The 15,825-nt window shown below is 38.9% G+C and overlaps 1 protein-coding gene across 2 annotated transcripts in view; it reads right to left on the reverse strand.

The window, feature by feature from the left end:
• Positions 1-12,161, reverse strand: part of LOC143018286 (cotranscriptional regulator ARB2A) — a 93,570-nt gene extending 81,409 nt beyond the window's left edge. Inside the window, exon 1 of one of the 2 annotated variants that reach the window (XM_076173613.1) lies at positions 12,141-12,161. In XM_076173613.1, the coding sequence (XP_076029728.1) occupies positions 12,141-12,145 (5 nt within the window). In that variant the 5' untranslated portion in view covers positions 12,146-12,161. Of the gene's footprint in view, positions 1-11,934; positions 12,112-12,140 lie in introns of those variants that run through there. The other variant, XM_076173614.1, reaches the window with a different exon arrangement.
• Between the last annotated feature and the right edge of the window lie 3,664 nt (positions 12,162-15,825).

A 15,825-nucleotide genomic window follows, 5' to 3' on the forward strand; every position in this document is an offset into this window, starting at 1 on the left:
CATCTTAGAAAGTATACTAAGAACTTGGGTAATGGTAAGAAATAAGATATAATCCTAAAAAATAAATGTTTTCAATGTTACAAAGTTTCAATAATGATTTACAAGAACTTCTTCCTTCAGTACAGACAATATTCATTAATCTAAAGTTTCCTGGGTGAGTATTTAACCAATGAAAATCAATCAATTGTTACTTTGAACTTTTCTGACAAAACTTTGGTGCTCCCCTCTTCCCCCATGTCTGGCTGAACAGTCATGTCTCCCTAAGGAACATAATGGCTGGAAGGGGGTTTTCTCATAAATCTCTTATAGAGTATGTGTTGTCCTATTAGCATGACTGTGTTACTGTGAATGATACAGTCTTCCATGATGTGTTGTATAGTGTGGGGTGAAGTGTTATATCCTGGACAGTATCTGTGATGTAGTAATCCAGCCACTTCTGGTAACTTAGAAGGGTAGACTGTCCTCACAGGGGAGAGAGGATTCAGAGGAATGGCTATCAGGGAGCTGGGTATGCATCAATTTGTTGTCTCCAGTCTGTTAATGGAGGAGTGAACAGTATGATTATGGATTTGTTTCTGTAGGCAGGTGTCTAGTACTTGTGGAGGATGAGAAGAGACTGTGTGTGACATGGTTATTTGGGCATTGTTTTGATGTTTCCTGGCATGTGTGGGTGTTGTCATATAGTGTAGTAAAGCTTTGTTTATGGAGGCTGTGGCAAATGTTTGTGTGCCTCTCTTACTCCCTCACCCCCCATCCCCCATCCACTCCCTGCCATGCATCACAGCATCATCCATACACAACCATTCTCCACTCACCCCTATTTTCTGTCTTCTCCTTTCCTTCCTCAACAGACATTCCCTCTTTCCTAATGCCCCTTTTAACCCCATTCATCCATCTCATCCTCGGTCGCCCCCACATGGTCACTCCATCCACCTCTGCCTTCCACACCTGTATGTATGTATATATATACTATCAGACCTCTCTCAACATGACTTCAGCATGCACAAAATTTCACATTCACAGGAAAAGGTACAATATCCCAGCATTTGCCAAACACAACCATGATTCACAATAGCACAGTTTGAATAGCCACTGGGTCATGTTGTGCACCATTCTTGAGTGTCTGGGAACCTTACCTATTTTTTTCTATAAGGCCTATTATTCACCCAACACAAATTTCGTCCTACATGACGGGCTAAGAAATACACCACTCATGTTGTGCACCAGTGCCTTGAGAGGGTCTGGGAACCTAACCTATTTTTTCCTATAAGACCTATTATTTGCCCAACACGAATTTCGTCCTGCACAATGGGCTAAGAAATGCAACTTTCATGATGGGCAAGGTCTGACTTATTTATATATGAGGGAAGAGTCAAAATTTATCCACTTTCACATAGCACATCTTTATTATTGTTACACTGCATTCTATGCATGGATGCATGCTTATAGTTGGTACTCTTGTGGTTGCATGATCAAAGTTTGAGCCTGATCATGATATTTTGCTTTCTGTTTTTACAGTGTTAACATGGTCACTCCACTAGCAATATGCACCAAGAAAGAACAGAGCAGTGACCTGATTTCGCTGGTCAGAGGGTGTGTTAGGGGTTGAAATTCATCAGAGGCTTTTAGCACACCACAGGAACAGTGCATTACCATGTAGAAATATGTATGAGTGGACTGAGAAGTTTAAAAGTGGCTGGACAAGTGTGACATACAAGGAGGGAGCAGAATGCCTGTCAACCTCCACCACTTTGTGTGTCACACTTGTCCAGCCACTTTTAAACTTCTCGATCCACTCATACACACTTCTATGCAGTAGTGCACTGTCCCTGTATTGTGCTAAAAGCCTCTGATGAATTTCAGCCCCGGACAAACCTTCCAACCAGAGAAATCAAGCCGCTGCTATTTGTTTCTTTCTTGGTGCATACTGCAAGTGAAGTGGCCATATTTACATTGTAAAGACAAAAAGCAAAATGATGTAATCTGGCTCAAATTTTGATCACATGACTACATCAGTACCAACTATAAGCATGCATATGCAGAACACAGTGTGACAATAATAAAGATACTTTATGGCAAAAGTGTGGATAATTTTTTACTCTCCCTCTTATATATATATATATATAAACATATATATATATATATATATATATATATATATATATATATATATATATATATATATATATATATATCATTAAAAGTGATGGCTAGAGTGATTAGCAAGTAAGAAGGCCTAGTATAAAACTTAGTACTTTCATAAGACTCATCGGATTAATTCTTATCCTATATGATAGTACATCCCTATAGCTACTGAAGAAGGGTCTAGAACCGGAAATTGTGATCTAGCTAATATGACTACATACAGCCAAGTCATAAATTTCCTTTCTACGGAACATAAATCTATAAGGTATATGGAAAATACCTATAGAAAAATAATTAATGTACAACTAGCCCTCACTTTTAATGATATATGCATTAGAGAAAAACTCCTGCCCAAATACACTTATAATATATGTATGTATATATATATATATATATATATATATATATATATATATATATATATATATATATATATATATATATATATATATATTGTTACAACTTCACAGTTACAACCTTTTCAAAAGTATTATGTAACAGCTTGGTGACCTCCTCCTATTATAATGACCAATGTCCCTTGTATGTTGTATTAAATGAAATTAGTGTATTTTGTATGTCTCCTCTTTTGTCATTTTATTATACACATGTCTATATATGTCATATGCACACCAACATTAGTGATACCCCCAAAATGGTGCTTCAATTGGTTGTCTGTATGGCTGAGATCATGTTTGCTACAGCACTGTTCTTGTATTTAAACAATGCATTTATCACTGTGTAGAAACAATTGTTGGTCCATGTGGAACGACCAACTGACCCATCCACATCATCAGTGGTTACCATTGGAGTAATTTGTGAACAATTGTTGTCATGTGTGTGGACAAATCTGGCAACCAAATGTTCTTTGTAAACCAGCGCTCTGATCCAAGGTGTGACTCTTTAATCAACTATACAAGGTGATACACCATCTGTCTTTCCAAGGTGACAAGCCAATCATCTGACCAAGGTGACTTGTTAATCAACTATACAAGGTGATACACCTTCCATCTGACCAAGGTGACAAGCCAATCATCTGATCAAGGTAACTTGTAAGCATTCTTATCGAGGTAACTCTCCAATTGTTTCTCCTAGTTCCAGTCCAGAGTGATACTCTACATGGACATCTAAATCACCCAGCGTGACTTCTTCAACCTTGGTTGCTTGCCCAAGCATGCCCCAGACCTATTTCTCAACCAAATCTGTTGTCTACTCCATTCAGAGTCATCCATCCAAATTCCACCCAAAATGGGATCTTTCCATGGAGGACCAATCTTGTCCTCTTCTTCAAGCCTAAACCTCAGGCCCATATACTCTTCAGGAGAAAACAGATCTCTGCCCATGGTCATCAAGACAGTCATATCCAGTGTACACCCTATTTCAGTCTCAAATCCTGTAAAAGTCACTGAACCTTGAACCAGCTAGTTATCCACTAGCCTTGCTCAGCTGTAGGAGCAGCTCATACTGGTAGTCATACAGTCCAACTATATTCTGTATCCCTTTCAGTCAGTTGCCCTATACTAATCTGTATGGATACCCCTTTCATATAATTAATTCCTTGTAGTTAACCTCTTCAATAGAAGTCAAATTCTCACAAACAGCATCAGATGCCAGAGGCACAACAATTCATACATCATTAGGTCAGGTGATGATCCCTAGATTCTACAGGATGATCTTAACAAACTGTTCACATGGTCGGTGAAATGGCAAATGAACTTCAATATCTTAAAGTGCAGCATGTTAAATGTAGGGCTACACAACCCCAAAAATAGATATAGCTTAGATAACACATTTTTAGAGAAAACTGAGTGTGAGAGAGATTTGGGAGTTCTAGTGAGTCCTGACCTTAAATCCAGGAAACAGTGCATTAGTGCCAGGAATAAAGCTAACAGAGCATTAGGTTTCATTGCTAGGATGGTTACAAATCAAAGTGCAGAGGTAATTATCAACCTCTTGTGTTAGACCCATCCTCGACTATGTGGTACAGTTTTGGTCTCAGTCTTATAGAATGGACATCAATTCACTAGAACCAGTACAGAGGAGAATGACCAAAATGATACATGGGCTCAGAAATTTACCTTACAAAGAGAGGCTTAGGCATCTTAACTTACATGCTTTGGAAAGACACAGAGTGCAGGGTGGTCTAATAGAGGTGTTTGAGTGGATCAAAAGCTTTAACAAGGGTGATGCAAACAAGGTCATCATATTAAGACAACAGGCTCGCAGTAATGGATTTAAACTGGACAAATTTAGATTTAAAAAGGAAATACGGAAGATTTGGTTTACTAATAGGGTGGTCAACAAATGGAACAGACTTAGTAACCATGTAGTGAACAATGAAACTATCAGTTGTTTTAAGAAACAGACAACTTTATGAATGGGGATGACAGATGGTAATAGAAATGGAACTGCCTAGTGTAGGCCTCATGGTCTGTTGCAGTCTCCTTCATTCTTATGTAATACTTGCATTATAAAACATAAAGACACTGCTATATCATTCATTCTCTCTCACTGAGTAGTAATAAACACAAAATGTGATAAAAGTGGTTCACAGAATTTTTCTGGGGGGAGGGGGGTACTCGGCTACAACTACAAAATAAATGTATAATCAAGATGCCAATGCTGGTAGCCTCGTATAGAGATTACCTATTGAAATGGGACAAGAGAGAAACAAGAGGATACAATAAGAAGCTAAAGAAGGACAGTTACAGAAGAGACCTGAAAAAGAACAGCTTCCCGCACAGAGTGATCAATGTCTGGAACAAACTAAACAGTGAATGTCAGAACTATACACGAGTTCAAGAATAAACTGGACATGGAGAGATACGAAAACAGGTCACAATGTGCATAGCTCCTGTCCCATAAAATACAACTAGGTAAATGCTCACACCTCATGACACCTACATAGGTGTCATCATGTTGAAGAGCTTAAATATTTTGCCCATATTAATTCCTCACATACAAATGATTCAATAAATTGATATATTTTGCCCACATTAATTTAACTTTTCCTTTATGTATAGCCAGGTTTAGTTAGGTAAATTCATTCATGCTTGAGTATATATGTTTTCTGTTGTCATATCTTAAGACTTTATTTTTGTAGTTAAATCTATAAAACTCCTCACATAGTTTGATATTTGCCCTTGATTTGCTCTTGATGCTTCTTGGCCAACCAAAACAATTATGAACTGCCAGAAGGTACATACATACATATACCAAAGGCTCTTTTCCCCCTTATAAGGGAGGTAACCAGAAGCAGGCAATATATATATATAAATATCAATGTAAAATATAATAATGCATCCCATGCTTAAGAAAAAATACCCTAAAATAATTTGTAATAATATCTAAAATTACCCCCCAAAAAAATTTGTAATAATATCTAAAATTATTAATGCATGAAAAAAAAAAAATAATAATAATAATGTACAGTAAATGAATCTGAGTAAGAATCAATAATTAGTAAAATAAAAATGAATATAAATACTGTTGCAATTCATGAAAAAAGAAGGTAGCTCCTGGCACAAGGGAGACGGAGACAGGGAGAGGATTATTGAGGTGAAGAAGGAGAATCTTCTACCAAGGGAGATTCCTCTTCGCTTGCTGCTATAACAGTCTAGACTGACTCATTCGTTTTAAAGCTTTTAGAAACATCAGCGCACCTGGCACTTTCTTTAGAATCATTTTTCACGTGCATAGCCACTGCTTTATTAGGGTGTTTCTTCTCAATGTATGATGAAACAGTTTCCCTTGCTTTAAGCATCTCCCTTATTGCACTGGAAGATTGTTACTCTACTGAGGCTGTTACCTCCTCCTCCCTGATGAAATCTCCTCCACAACTTCTTGAAACAGAATGCAACTCCATAAGCTCTTTGGTGGTCATCTCCTGTCTATGCTCTTCCACAAGCTTGTCTCCATGACCATGGTCTTGGCCAAACACAATCTCATCTACTACAGGCTCCACAGGCACCGACTCAAACCCCTCAAAGTTGCATTCAACAACACTGTCCGGCCAAAGCTTCTTTCAAGCTGAAATAAGAGTTCTCTTGGTGACCCCATTCTATGCCTTGTCAATCTTCTTGAGGCAGGCAATGATGGGAGGCAGGAACCGGATCTTGATGAATTGAAATTCATCAAGGAGGTAATCTTCTAGACCTGGAGGATGGGCAGGAGCATTGTCCATATCAAGCAAGATATGAAGTGGCAGATTCATCTCAAGCATATATTTTTTCCTAGAAGGACCAAACACATCATTGACCCAATCAGTAAAAAGGTCATGTGTCACCCAAGACTTGCTGTTGGACTTCCACATAACACTTAGCCTGCTCTTCTGGACTTTAAACTTCTTGAAGGCTCATGGTTTTTCTGCATGGTAAAAAAAAACAGTGGTTTCACTTTCAAATCGCAATTTGCATTGGCACAAAATAGCGGCATGAGATGGACTGTCATTGGCTTGTGGCCGGGTAATGCTTTCTATTTCAGTTATATAGGTTCACTTTGGCATCTTCCAGAAAAGACCCGTCTCATCACAACTAAAAACCTGCTGTGGCAGGTAACCCTCAGAATCCACAAGCTTCCTAAAGTCACTAATGAAGTTCTCTACAGCCTTTGTCAGTTTTCTGCTTCGCTGTGCCTCACAACACTATGGATGCTGGTTCTTCTTTTAAACTTCTCAAACCACCCACATTACCTTGAATGCTTCTTCTTTGTCTGTTGCTGTACCAGGCATTTTCTTAATGAGGTCAGCAAAAATTACTTTAGCCTTCTCACAAATGATGCTCTTGTTAATAGTCGCCATGCATTTACTTCTCGTTGATCCAAATGAGAAGCAACCTTTCAATATCATCAAGAATATGTGGCCATTGCATAGATATTCTTGTCACTCTCTTTAAAGCATCTATCTCCTTAATCTTGTCCTTGTCCTTGAGAATAGTGCAAATTATTAATGTAGTCCAATTGTATGTATGTGCTAGGTATGTCACGCTCACACCTCATTCTTGCTTCTCAATAATTTCACATTTCACTTCTGTGGTGATTTGTCTTCTTATCCCTGTCTTCTTACATTTTTTTCCAAAAATATCAAATTTATCGTGAACACCCAGTATACATATACATATATATTTCAACTGAAGATCCTACTATTGAAGAAAAGAAAACAAAATTGTATGATGATACATATATTCCAATCAATATCTGTGATCCTCTTCAGCGTGGTTATACAAATGGGTGGGTAGATTTGTATACAAGGGGGGGGATACACCGAGGGGATGTGGATAGGTTAGTATACTAACATGTAGTCCAGTTGACCACAGGTCAAATTTAACCCTGGGTCAATTTTGCACAACAGATGGTAGCTTTAGGTCTAGGCGAACAACTTGACATGCCAGTTTGTTAACAACTAACATCGAGGGACCACTGTCCTTTAGATGTATTAGGTAGTTGTTTGATCAGGAAGGACTCAACAATATTTTGTCTATAGTTACAATCAGATTTATACAAGAATATGGCTAGGTGAATAACCTGATGTACCAAGGCTTTGTACAATTTTCTTTTTACTTTTCTCCAATAGTGGCATCTTTAGTTCATTTTATCAACATGTTAAAAGTTTAATTTGTTTTTATATATATGTATATGCTTACTCATCTGACAATATAAATGGGAGAAAAGATACTTAAATGGTAACAGCAGTCCGCATACACTCAGTCTCCAGTCGCTAAGTACAGTCAAACCACTCTACTGGTTCTCACTTTGGCCTGTTAGCTATATTTTTCTGTCTATGATTTTTGCCACCAACATTGACTGTTCCAATCATATGTAAAGTATGAAAATCATTTCCTGGTGAATGGTAATAACTACTGAGGGGTGGGAGAGTACTTGGTGAGAGGATAACTCCAATATAACAAAAACTCTACCATAGGGACCAAGATTACTGTCAGTAAGTATCCTGCCCCTGGTCTATCTTCCAGAAGACTTGCAGCCTTTAGGTAACCAACGACAGCCACCGGGTGGAACCATAAATCCCTTAGGGAAAATATATTGTGTAGCTGTCTAGGGATTGTTAGTGTGGGGCATTGTAATATGAGGTGTTCTATGTCCTTTGTGCGGTGAGTCTGGGACATTAGAAATCTGTTACCAGGCCTATTCTGTGTTGATACTGTGCTGGATAGTGTTCTGAGTGCATGTGTGCCAGTGTGGTTCTTATCAGATGTGGGAGTTTTTTCTGTGGGGATCATCTCTGGGGATTGTTATTGGAGCACTGAGTTTGGTGGTGTGTTTTGAAGAACTTGTTTTGTGATCTGAATATGTATGCATATTTGTGTAGATGTCTTATGTGGTACAGGTTGGTTGTTATAGATGTTTGTGTAGTATGCTGGTGTATTTATTTTGTTGCACTATATTATTGATGTTTGTGAAATGTAGTGTGAAAGGTATGTGGCATATAGGGTACTGGTAATTAGGGATTATTGTAAATATTTGAAGTAAAAAAAAAAAAAATCATGCTACCCAAACATCTTCCAACAATCTAACACATGTACCTCACAACTCATACTTACAAAAACATATCCACAATGACATCATAAAACAAACATTTCCAAGATCAACCCCCAAACAATTCTCCCCCTGAAACCATCCCACAGACATCAACATTTCTTAAAAATCCTTCCTAAGACAAATGAGAACCACAATGGTACAACTGAATACAAGCCAGTACCCAATAGTAAAACACTACTAACACATACATGAATTTATGAACAAACTAGACACTACAAGATATAAAGACAGGACACCACGAGCATAGCTCCCCTTCCTGTAAGATATAACTAGGTAAATAGAGAATGGGCCTAGCCAAATAATCAAATTCCCCCTGATGCAATAATCACACAGAGGACACAGAATACTTCACCCTACACTGGCCTACTTTCATCCTACCAAGACAATATAATATTTCTTTCTTGAATGATTTGTGGGCCAATCTGGCGGCTGTTGCCCGTTACCTTGAGACTGCAGTTCTGCAAGAGACCTGAGGCAATGGTTTAATTGAATAATTAGAAAAAGCAATTATCTTCATTTTCCACCTTTGAAGGCAATGTATCCCATATATAGTTAAAGTAGTTATTTTCATGGTGACTGCCAGTGAAGAGTTCAGATTTCTTTTTTTAATCTATGCCAATATTGTAGTGTCGTCAGCAAACAACTGGCTTACCTCCCACTTTTCTCCATTTTCTTTATCCATCTCCAATCCCCTGCCCATTACACTTGCATTTACCTCCTGCACCACCCTATCCATGTACATATTGAACAGCTATGGTGACAACACATCCCTATCGAAGTCCTACCTTTACCACAAACCACTTGTTCTCTCCATTTCTAATTCTAAAAAAGGCTCTATTACTCTTGTAAAAAACTCAACTGCCAAACACCTTTCCTCTGATCCCATATATCTGTAAAACCTTCTGAGGTGCCTTCCTGTCTACCCTGTCATAAGCCTTTTCCAAATCCATAACGGCACAAAAAAAAATCCTTACCCTTTGCTAAAGCTTTCTCACATATCTGTCTTACCACAAAAATCTGATCTACACAAGCTTTACCTTTCCTAAACCCACTCACTAATTACTCCCTCTGTTCCTCTCCTAAGATGACACTGTGCTACTGGCAGAGTTTGGGAAGGTGTTCAAGAGGAGAGAGTTGAAGGTAAATGTGGGTAAAAAGTGATGAGGCGTACAAGGAGAGAGAATGGCAGAAATTTGGATGTGAGTATTAGATACTTGAGGTTGCATGTGGTGGGAAAGGAAGGAGTGGAGGTAGAGGTAGATTGTAGAGGTAGAGGTAGATTGAGAGGTAGAGGTAGATTGTAGATTGAAAGTAGTGAGTAAATGCCTTGTGGGAATAAAAAGTGTAACCAATTTAATAAATTGCAGTGGAAGTACTGTGTCTTGCTGCATTACTTCTGACCCAGAGCGATGGACAAGATGCTAGGATAACCTGTCATCCAGGAGGATCCAAGATGAGAGGAAGTGAGGGGTGGTGAATGGGGATGGACTAGGTGGGAGTGGAATTATGCCTTTTGACTTTGGCTACCTCCCTTATAAAGGTGAAAAAGCCCTTGGTATATGTAGATATGTATGCCAATACTGTGTTAATAATAAATATTGGTAAACTCTCACCACGATGCATATAATTTTCCAAATCTATTAGGATGATAAGAAAGGGGGTCTTCCCTTACAAGGTTTTTATTACAAAAGAAATTATTGGTTCTATTCCAGTATCATGTAAACACATTTTTCAGTCCTTTCTTTTTAACACTTAAAATATATATTTCTATCTATGGATTGGTTACATTAAGTTAGGTTAGGCTTGATTAAGTTAGGTTAGGTTAGGAGCTACTGGACAACATAGGTTTAATGTTAAATATTCATGTTTGCATTACTCTCAAATTTTACCAAATTATTTTCCTGTATTTAGCACCAGAGTGGTGGCGGTGGTGGAAATCAGGTTTGGAGATGGGGTCTTTAGGATTCCACTGCTCATCTACACAAATGTCTATATTTCAGAGAACAACAAACCTTGGTAAAAGTACAGAATCCCACAGACACTGATAGTTAACATGAAATTTATGTTGTCTAACAACTTCTAACCTAATGTAACATTTAAGTAGAAAAAATAATCTTTCAAATACAAAATAGGAAGTAAAAAAATGTGTTTGTGCGATACTGGAATAGAACCATATCTCCCAAAACCAAAAGAAAAAACTGAAAATCCTTGCTTGGGTACTAGAAAAATAGTATCAGCATAGCTACACTGAATCATATCCTACCAGAATGTACTGTTCCCTACAGGTTAAACCCACAATGACCTTTTCTTTTCTATGCTTCCAAAACATCTTATCACATTCCTGTCAAATGGAATGAATCCTTGCCAAGAATGCAACAAACCTCAGCTGATTTCCAGCTCTTGGTATTATATAGAGGTTTGGTGATGCCCAGGCCAAACTCCTTGATTATATGCCCCAAAGGTTAAAGTATAAGGCCTAGAACTGATAACTATTATGAGACATGAAGATATTATATGTAATCACAGACAAAACATAAAATAATCACTTTCTACAATTTTAATATATATTGTGCAAATGTATCACATTCTTTCCCCTAAATGATCTGACTGGATGTCCTGGACAACCACCCCTTTGCAGCTTTGGTTCTTGCTTCTGCATGCCACTACTAACTCTAAAATAATCCTAATCATCTTCCTGTATCATGACTACACTAGTACTTATACTGCACCACAATTCAGCGTACAGTACTACTTCAATAGTCATAGTGCCCTTGGCCTAACTAGCATGATTGTATAGTTATGTAAGCATATCTAAGTAAGTAATCTAAATGGCTACATTGGATCCCCCCCCAAGGTACTCAATGCATTATAATTAGGTCCACTGGGGAGGGGCCTATCCTTTACCCAGACCGGATACCAACTACGTCATCTAATACCTCTACACTTGACCAATGTGAAAAGTGAAATCTAATTTCCCGTTGTCTACTGCTACTGACCACATCCACGGATACCTCAAGGTCTTCTATTTGAAGCCTTTTTTTGCTTAAGCATTGGTCTCAAGCTTGAACTAGAAGCTCTACTGAACTACTAATTAACAGTAAAAATTGTTGATACGTGGTGCAACTTATGATATTTCATTAATTTTCACCAATATTTACGATCAGTGTGAACTGCATTCTTACAATGAATTTCTACTCTTGTTGGTTAAATGAGAACTTCATAATACATTAACTTACTAACCTTCGTAGATGGTGTGAATTTGCGTACACGTACGTTTGTGTTTACACTATCTACCCGATGATTCAATGAAACTGTTTCCCTTCGTCAATTTTTATCCTAAAACTTTTATTATGAACAACAATATAACCTCTAATTTCGACGTGATAAGTATTCACTATGGCATTTCTCAGTGAATAACAATATTTATTTCTTCTTATATTACAAACCTCATTTTGATGACTTGACCAATTGTATGACTAAGTTTGTGTCGTACTGATTGCATATATTGTTATCAAGTCTTACAACTAGACGAGTAAATTTTTATAGGAAAACCAGCCAGGAGAATAGGCAGGCTTTAGAAGAGTATATTCCACCACATACCAGCAGCAGATAATTAATCAACTGATCGAGAAAAGTGGAAAACGTAATTAGTTTTTGTAGATTACGATACAGCCTTAGACTATGACAATTCTAACCCCAATACGCAAAGGTAAAGATGAATATGCTCTAAGGGTACATACATACATACATATACCAAGGCTTTTTCCCCCTTACAAGGGAGGTAGCCAAAAAGGAAAAGGCATAAAATCATTCCCACCCATTCCATCCCTGAATACACTCCACACCCCTCCACCCTCCCTCTCATCTTAGCACCTCCTGGATGACGGGTCATCCCTGCACCTTGTCCACTGCCCTGGGTCAGAAGCAGTGTCACAAGACACAACACATCCACAGCAAGGCCGCTTCATTAAATCGGCGACCCCCCCTCTCCGTCCCCCCATGCATAAAAGGAGAAGACGGGGAGAAATCCCTTCGGGCTGCGTCAAATTTGGCTCACACATACTACCTCACCACCATCCCCCGCCCATTCCACCTCATGCATCACAACATCATCCATATACAACCATTCTCCATTCACCTCTGTCTTCTGTCCTCTTCCGTCCTTCCTCAACAGACATTCCTCTCTTCCCCAAAGCCCCCTTCACCCCATCCATCCACCTCATCCTAGGATGTCCCCTCATGTTCACTCCCTCCACATCTGCCTTCCATACCTCTTTTACTAGTCTTTCTTCACTCATTCTTTCCATGTGTCCAAACCATCCTAATACTCTCTCATCAACCCTATCTCCCAACTCCCTTTCCACCCCCGTTCTTCTCCTCACCTCCTCATTTCTCACTCTATCTAGCCTAGTAACACCCATCATACTTCTCAGACACCTCATCTCAAACACATTCAAACTCCTTCTCTCTTCCTCTCTTATGTTCCATGTTTCTGCCCCATACAGTGCTGTTGGCACAATCACTCCTTCATACAGTCTCCTCTTAGCATCCATTCCCAAATGTCTATTCCTCATTACACTCTTCAATCCACCAAGGTATTTACTCGCTTCTCTCAATCTACATTCTACCTCCACCTTCACTCCACCTTTTCCTGCCACATTTGCACTCAAGTATCTAAAACTATCCACTTCCTCCAGTCGCTCTCCCTTAATGTTCACTTCCAGTCTACTGCCACTTTCACCCCTTGTACATCTCATCACCTTACTTTTACCCACATTTATCTTTGGCTTTCTTCTATCACATACTGTCACAAACTCTGTCACCAACTTCCTCAATCCCTCCTTCGATCCTGCCACAAGCGCAGTGTCGTCACCAAACAACAGCTGGCTCACCTCCCAACTTTTCTCTATTTTCTTTAACCATCTCCAATCCCTGACCCACTACCCTTGCATTTACCTCTCGCACTACCCCATCCATGTATATGTTGAACAGGCAGGGCGACATAACGCATCCTTGACGAAGTCCCATCTTTACCTCGAACCATTCACTCTCTCCATTTCTAATCCTGACACAAGCTCTACTACTCTCATAAAAACTCTTGACAGCTCCTAGAAGCTTTCCTCCTATCCCGTATATCTGCATAACCTCCCACAGTGCCTTTCTGTCTACCCTATCGTAAGCCTTTTCCAGATCCATAAAAGCCAAAAAAAAAAACATCCTTCCCCTTTCCTATAGCTTTCTCACATATCTGTCTTACCACAAAGATCTGATCTACACAACCTCTACGTGTCCTAAATCAACACTGTTCCTCACCAATTACTCCCTCTGTTCCTCTCCTAATCCTCTCAATCAAGATCCTCCCATAAGCCTTCCCAACTACACTTACCAAGCTAATCCCTCTGAAACTACTACATTCACACTTGTCCCCTTTTACCTTGTAAAGTGGAACTATACAGGCACTCCTCCAGTCCTCCGGTACTCTACTGCTGTAGTTCGACTTTATAAAGATGCAGAAAAATGAAAGGAGAATGGAAAGGCGATACAGTATCCAAACTTGCCTGGAGATATTTTCAGAGTTGAGTAGGGAAGGAAAAGTTTTGAACATTACTGGGGAACACTCATCTTAGATTTGGTTAAGATGTTGTTCTTGTTTCAGAAGCAGCAGAAGACTTGCAATATACATCAACTGATCTGAACAAGGAAAGTCTCAAAGTAAACTTGGAAGATGTACAACGCCCCGTCCACACCATGCATCATGATGCGGGCATTGTTGAATGGACGTGTTGGGTGTTGGAAATAAATCCCAACAGAGGCGTTTTTAGAGTAGATCTCTATTGTTACAAATCAATATAGGTATCTGTGGTTATGACCTCAGTTAATTTAGTAAACTGATAGTTGTAGAATTAGGAATAAGATTGAGATAGCTTTAAGCATATCAAGATCTATGAAACCAGTATTCTAGAATGCTTAGAATATAAAAGCAAGTTAAGTGACATTGAAAAAAATTCTACAACCTGTCGAGTGGCATAATCTTCTCGATATACCGAATTATACAAGTTTACTTTTTCCATTTAGATACAGTGGCATATGGTTTTGTTTGTAGATACGAAATTATTATATAAAACATTATGTTAGCCGATTCGACGCCATAAAAACAAATATGGTTGACTACCCTCTTCAGGAATGTTGAGTTGCCGATATATGATTTTCATTACAGATCTTTTGATTAGCCATCTGTTGACTTCTCTGTCTTTAGTAACAAGTGCTCAAAGGTCACCAGACGTTCGGCACGAGGCTGAACTCCCTCTGACGCAGTTCAAGACATGAATAAAACGTGGTCGAAAGTGTTATTGACCGTGATTCGGGGAGATGCATAAAGGTTGCCCCAATCACATATCTTATATAAACTATATAGTGCAAATGAGTGTTAGATTGATTGTGTAGCCCATAAGAGGCGACACGTTTTACAAGAGGGTTCACCATCTACTTTCCACTCTCACTCCTATCCCCCATGCTAAGCATGTAATTGTCACACAAAATGCACAATTGTCAACCAGATCAGACGAAGTCACCAAGTGGCCCCAAAGTCATGCAAGCTATAATTCACAAAAAGACGAAACGCATCATTGATCCAATAAATAAAAATGGTCACGTGTCACCCAAGCCTTGCTGTTGGACTCCCACATCACACTTAGCATGCTCTTCTGGACTTCATTCTTCTTGAAGGTTCGTGGATTTTCTGAATGGTAAATGATCAGCGGTTTCACTTTTAAATTACCGCTTGCATTGATACAAAACAGCAGCATAAGACGGTCTTTCATTTGGCTTGTGGCCGGGTAATGCTTTTAACTCTGCTGTTGTATACAGGGCATTCAGGATAAATTTGACACTTTTTTTTTTTGTTTTAAGGAAAGAAAAACATCATATCTTGGCCAAAAATTTATGTATTCTCAAAATTCACAGTGCATCTCTTAGATTATCTTTTGCCAAATACAGCTTACTCAAAGCCGTCCTGAGCCTCCACCATGGCCTCCAGGTGGGAACTGAACCTGCAACATGCGGCCTTCACGGTGTCCTTTGAGAGACGCCTGAATACCAGTACGATCCTGGCAATCAGCTCATCTTTGGTGT

The sequence above is a fragment of the Oratosquilla oratoria genome, chromosome 34 (genome assembly GCF_046742065.1).
Source record: "Oratosquilla oratoria isolate Oo_2021 chromosome 34, ASM4674206v1, whole genome shotgun sequence".
Classification (NCBI taxonomy): Eukaryota; Metazoa; Arthropoda; class Malacostraca; order Stomatopoda; family Squillidae; genus Oratosquilla; species Oratosquilla oratoria.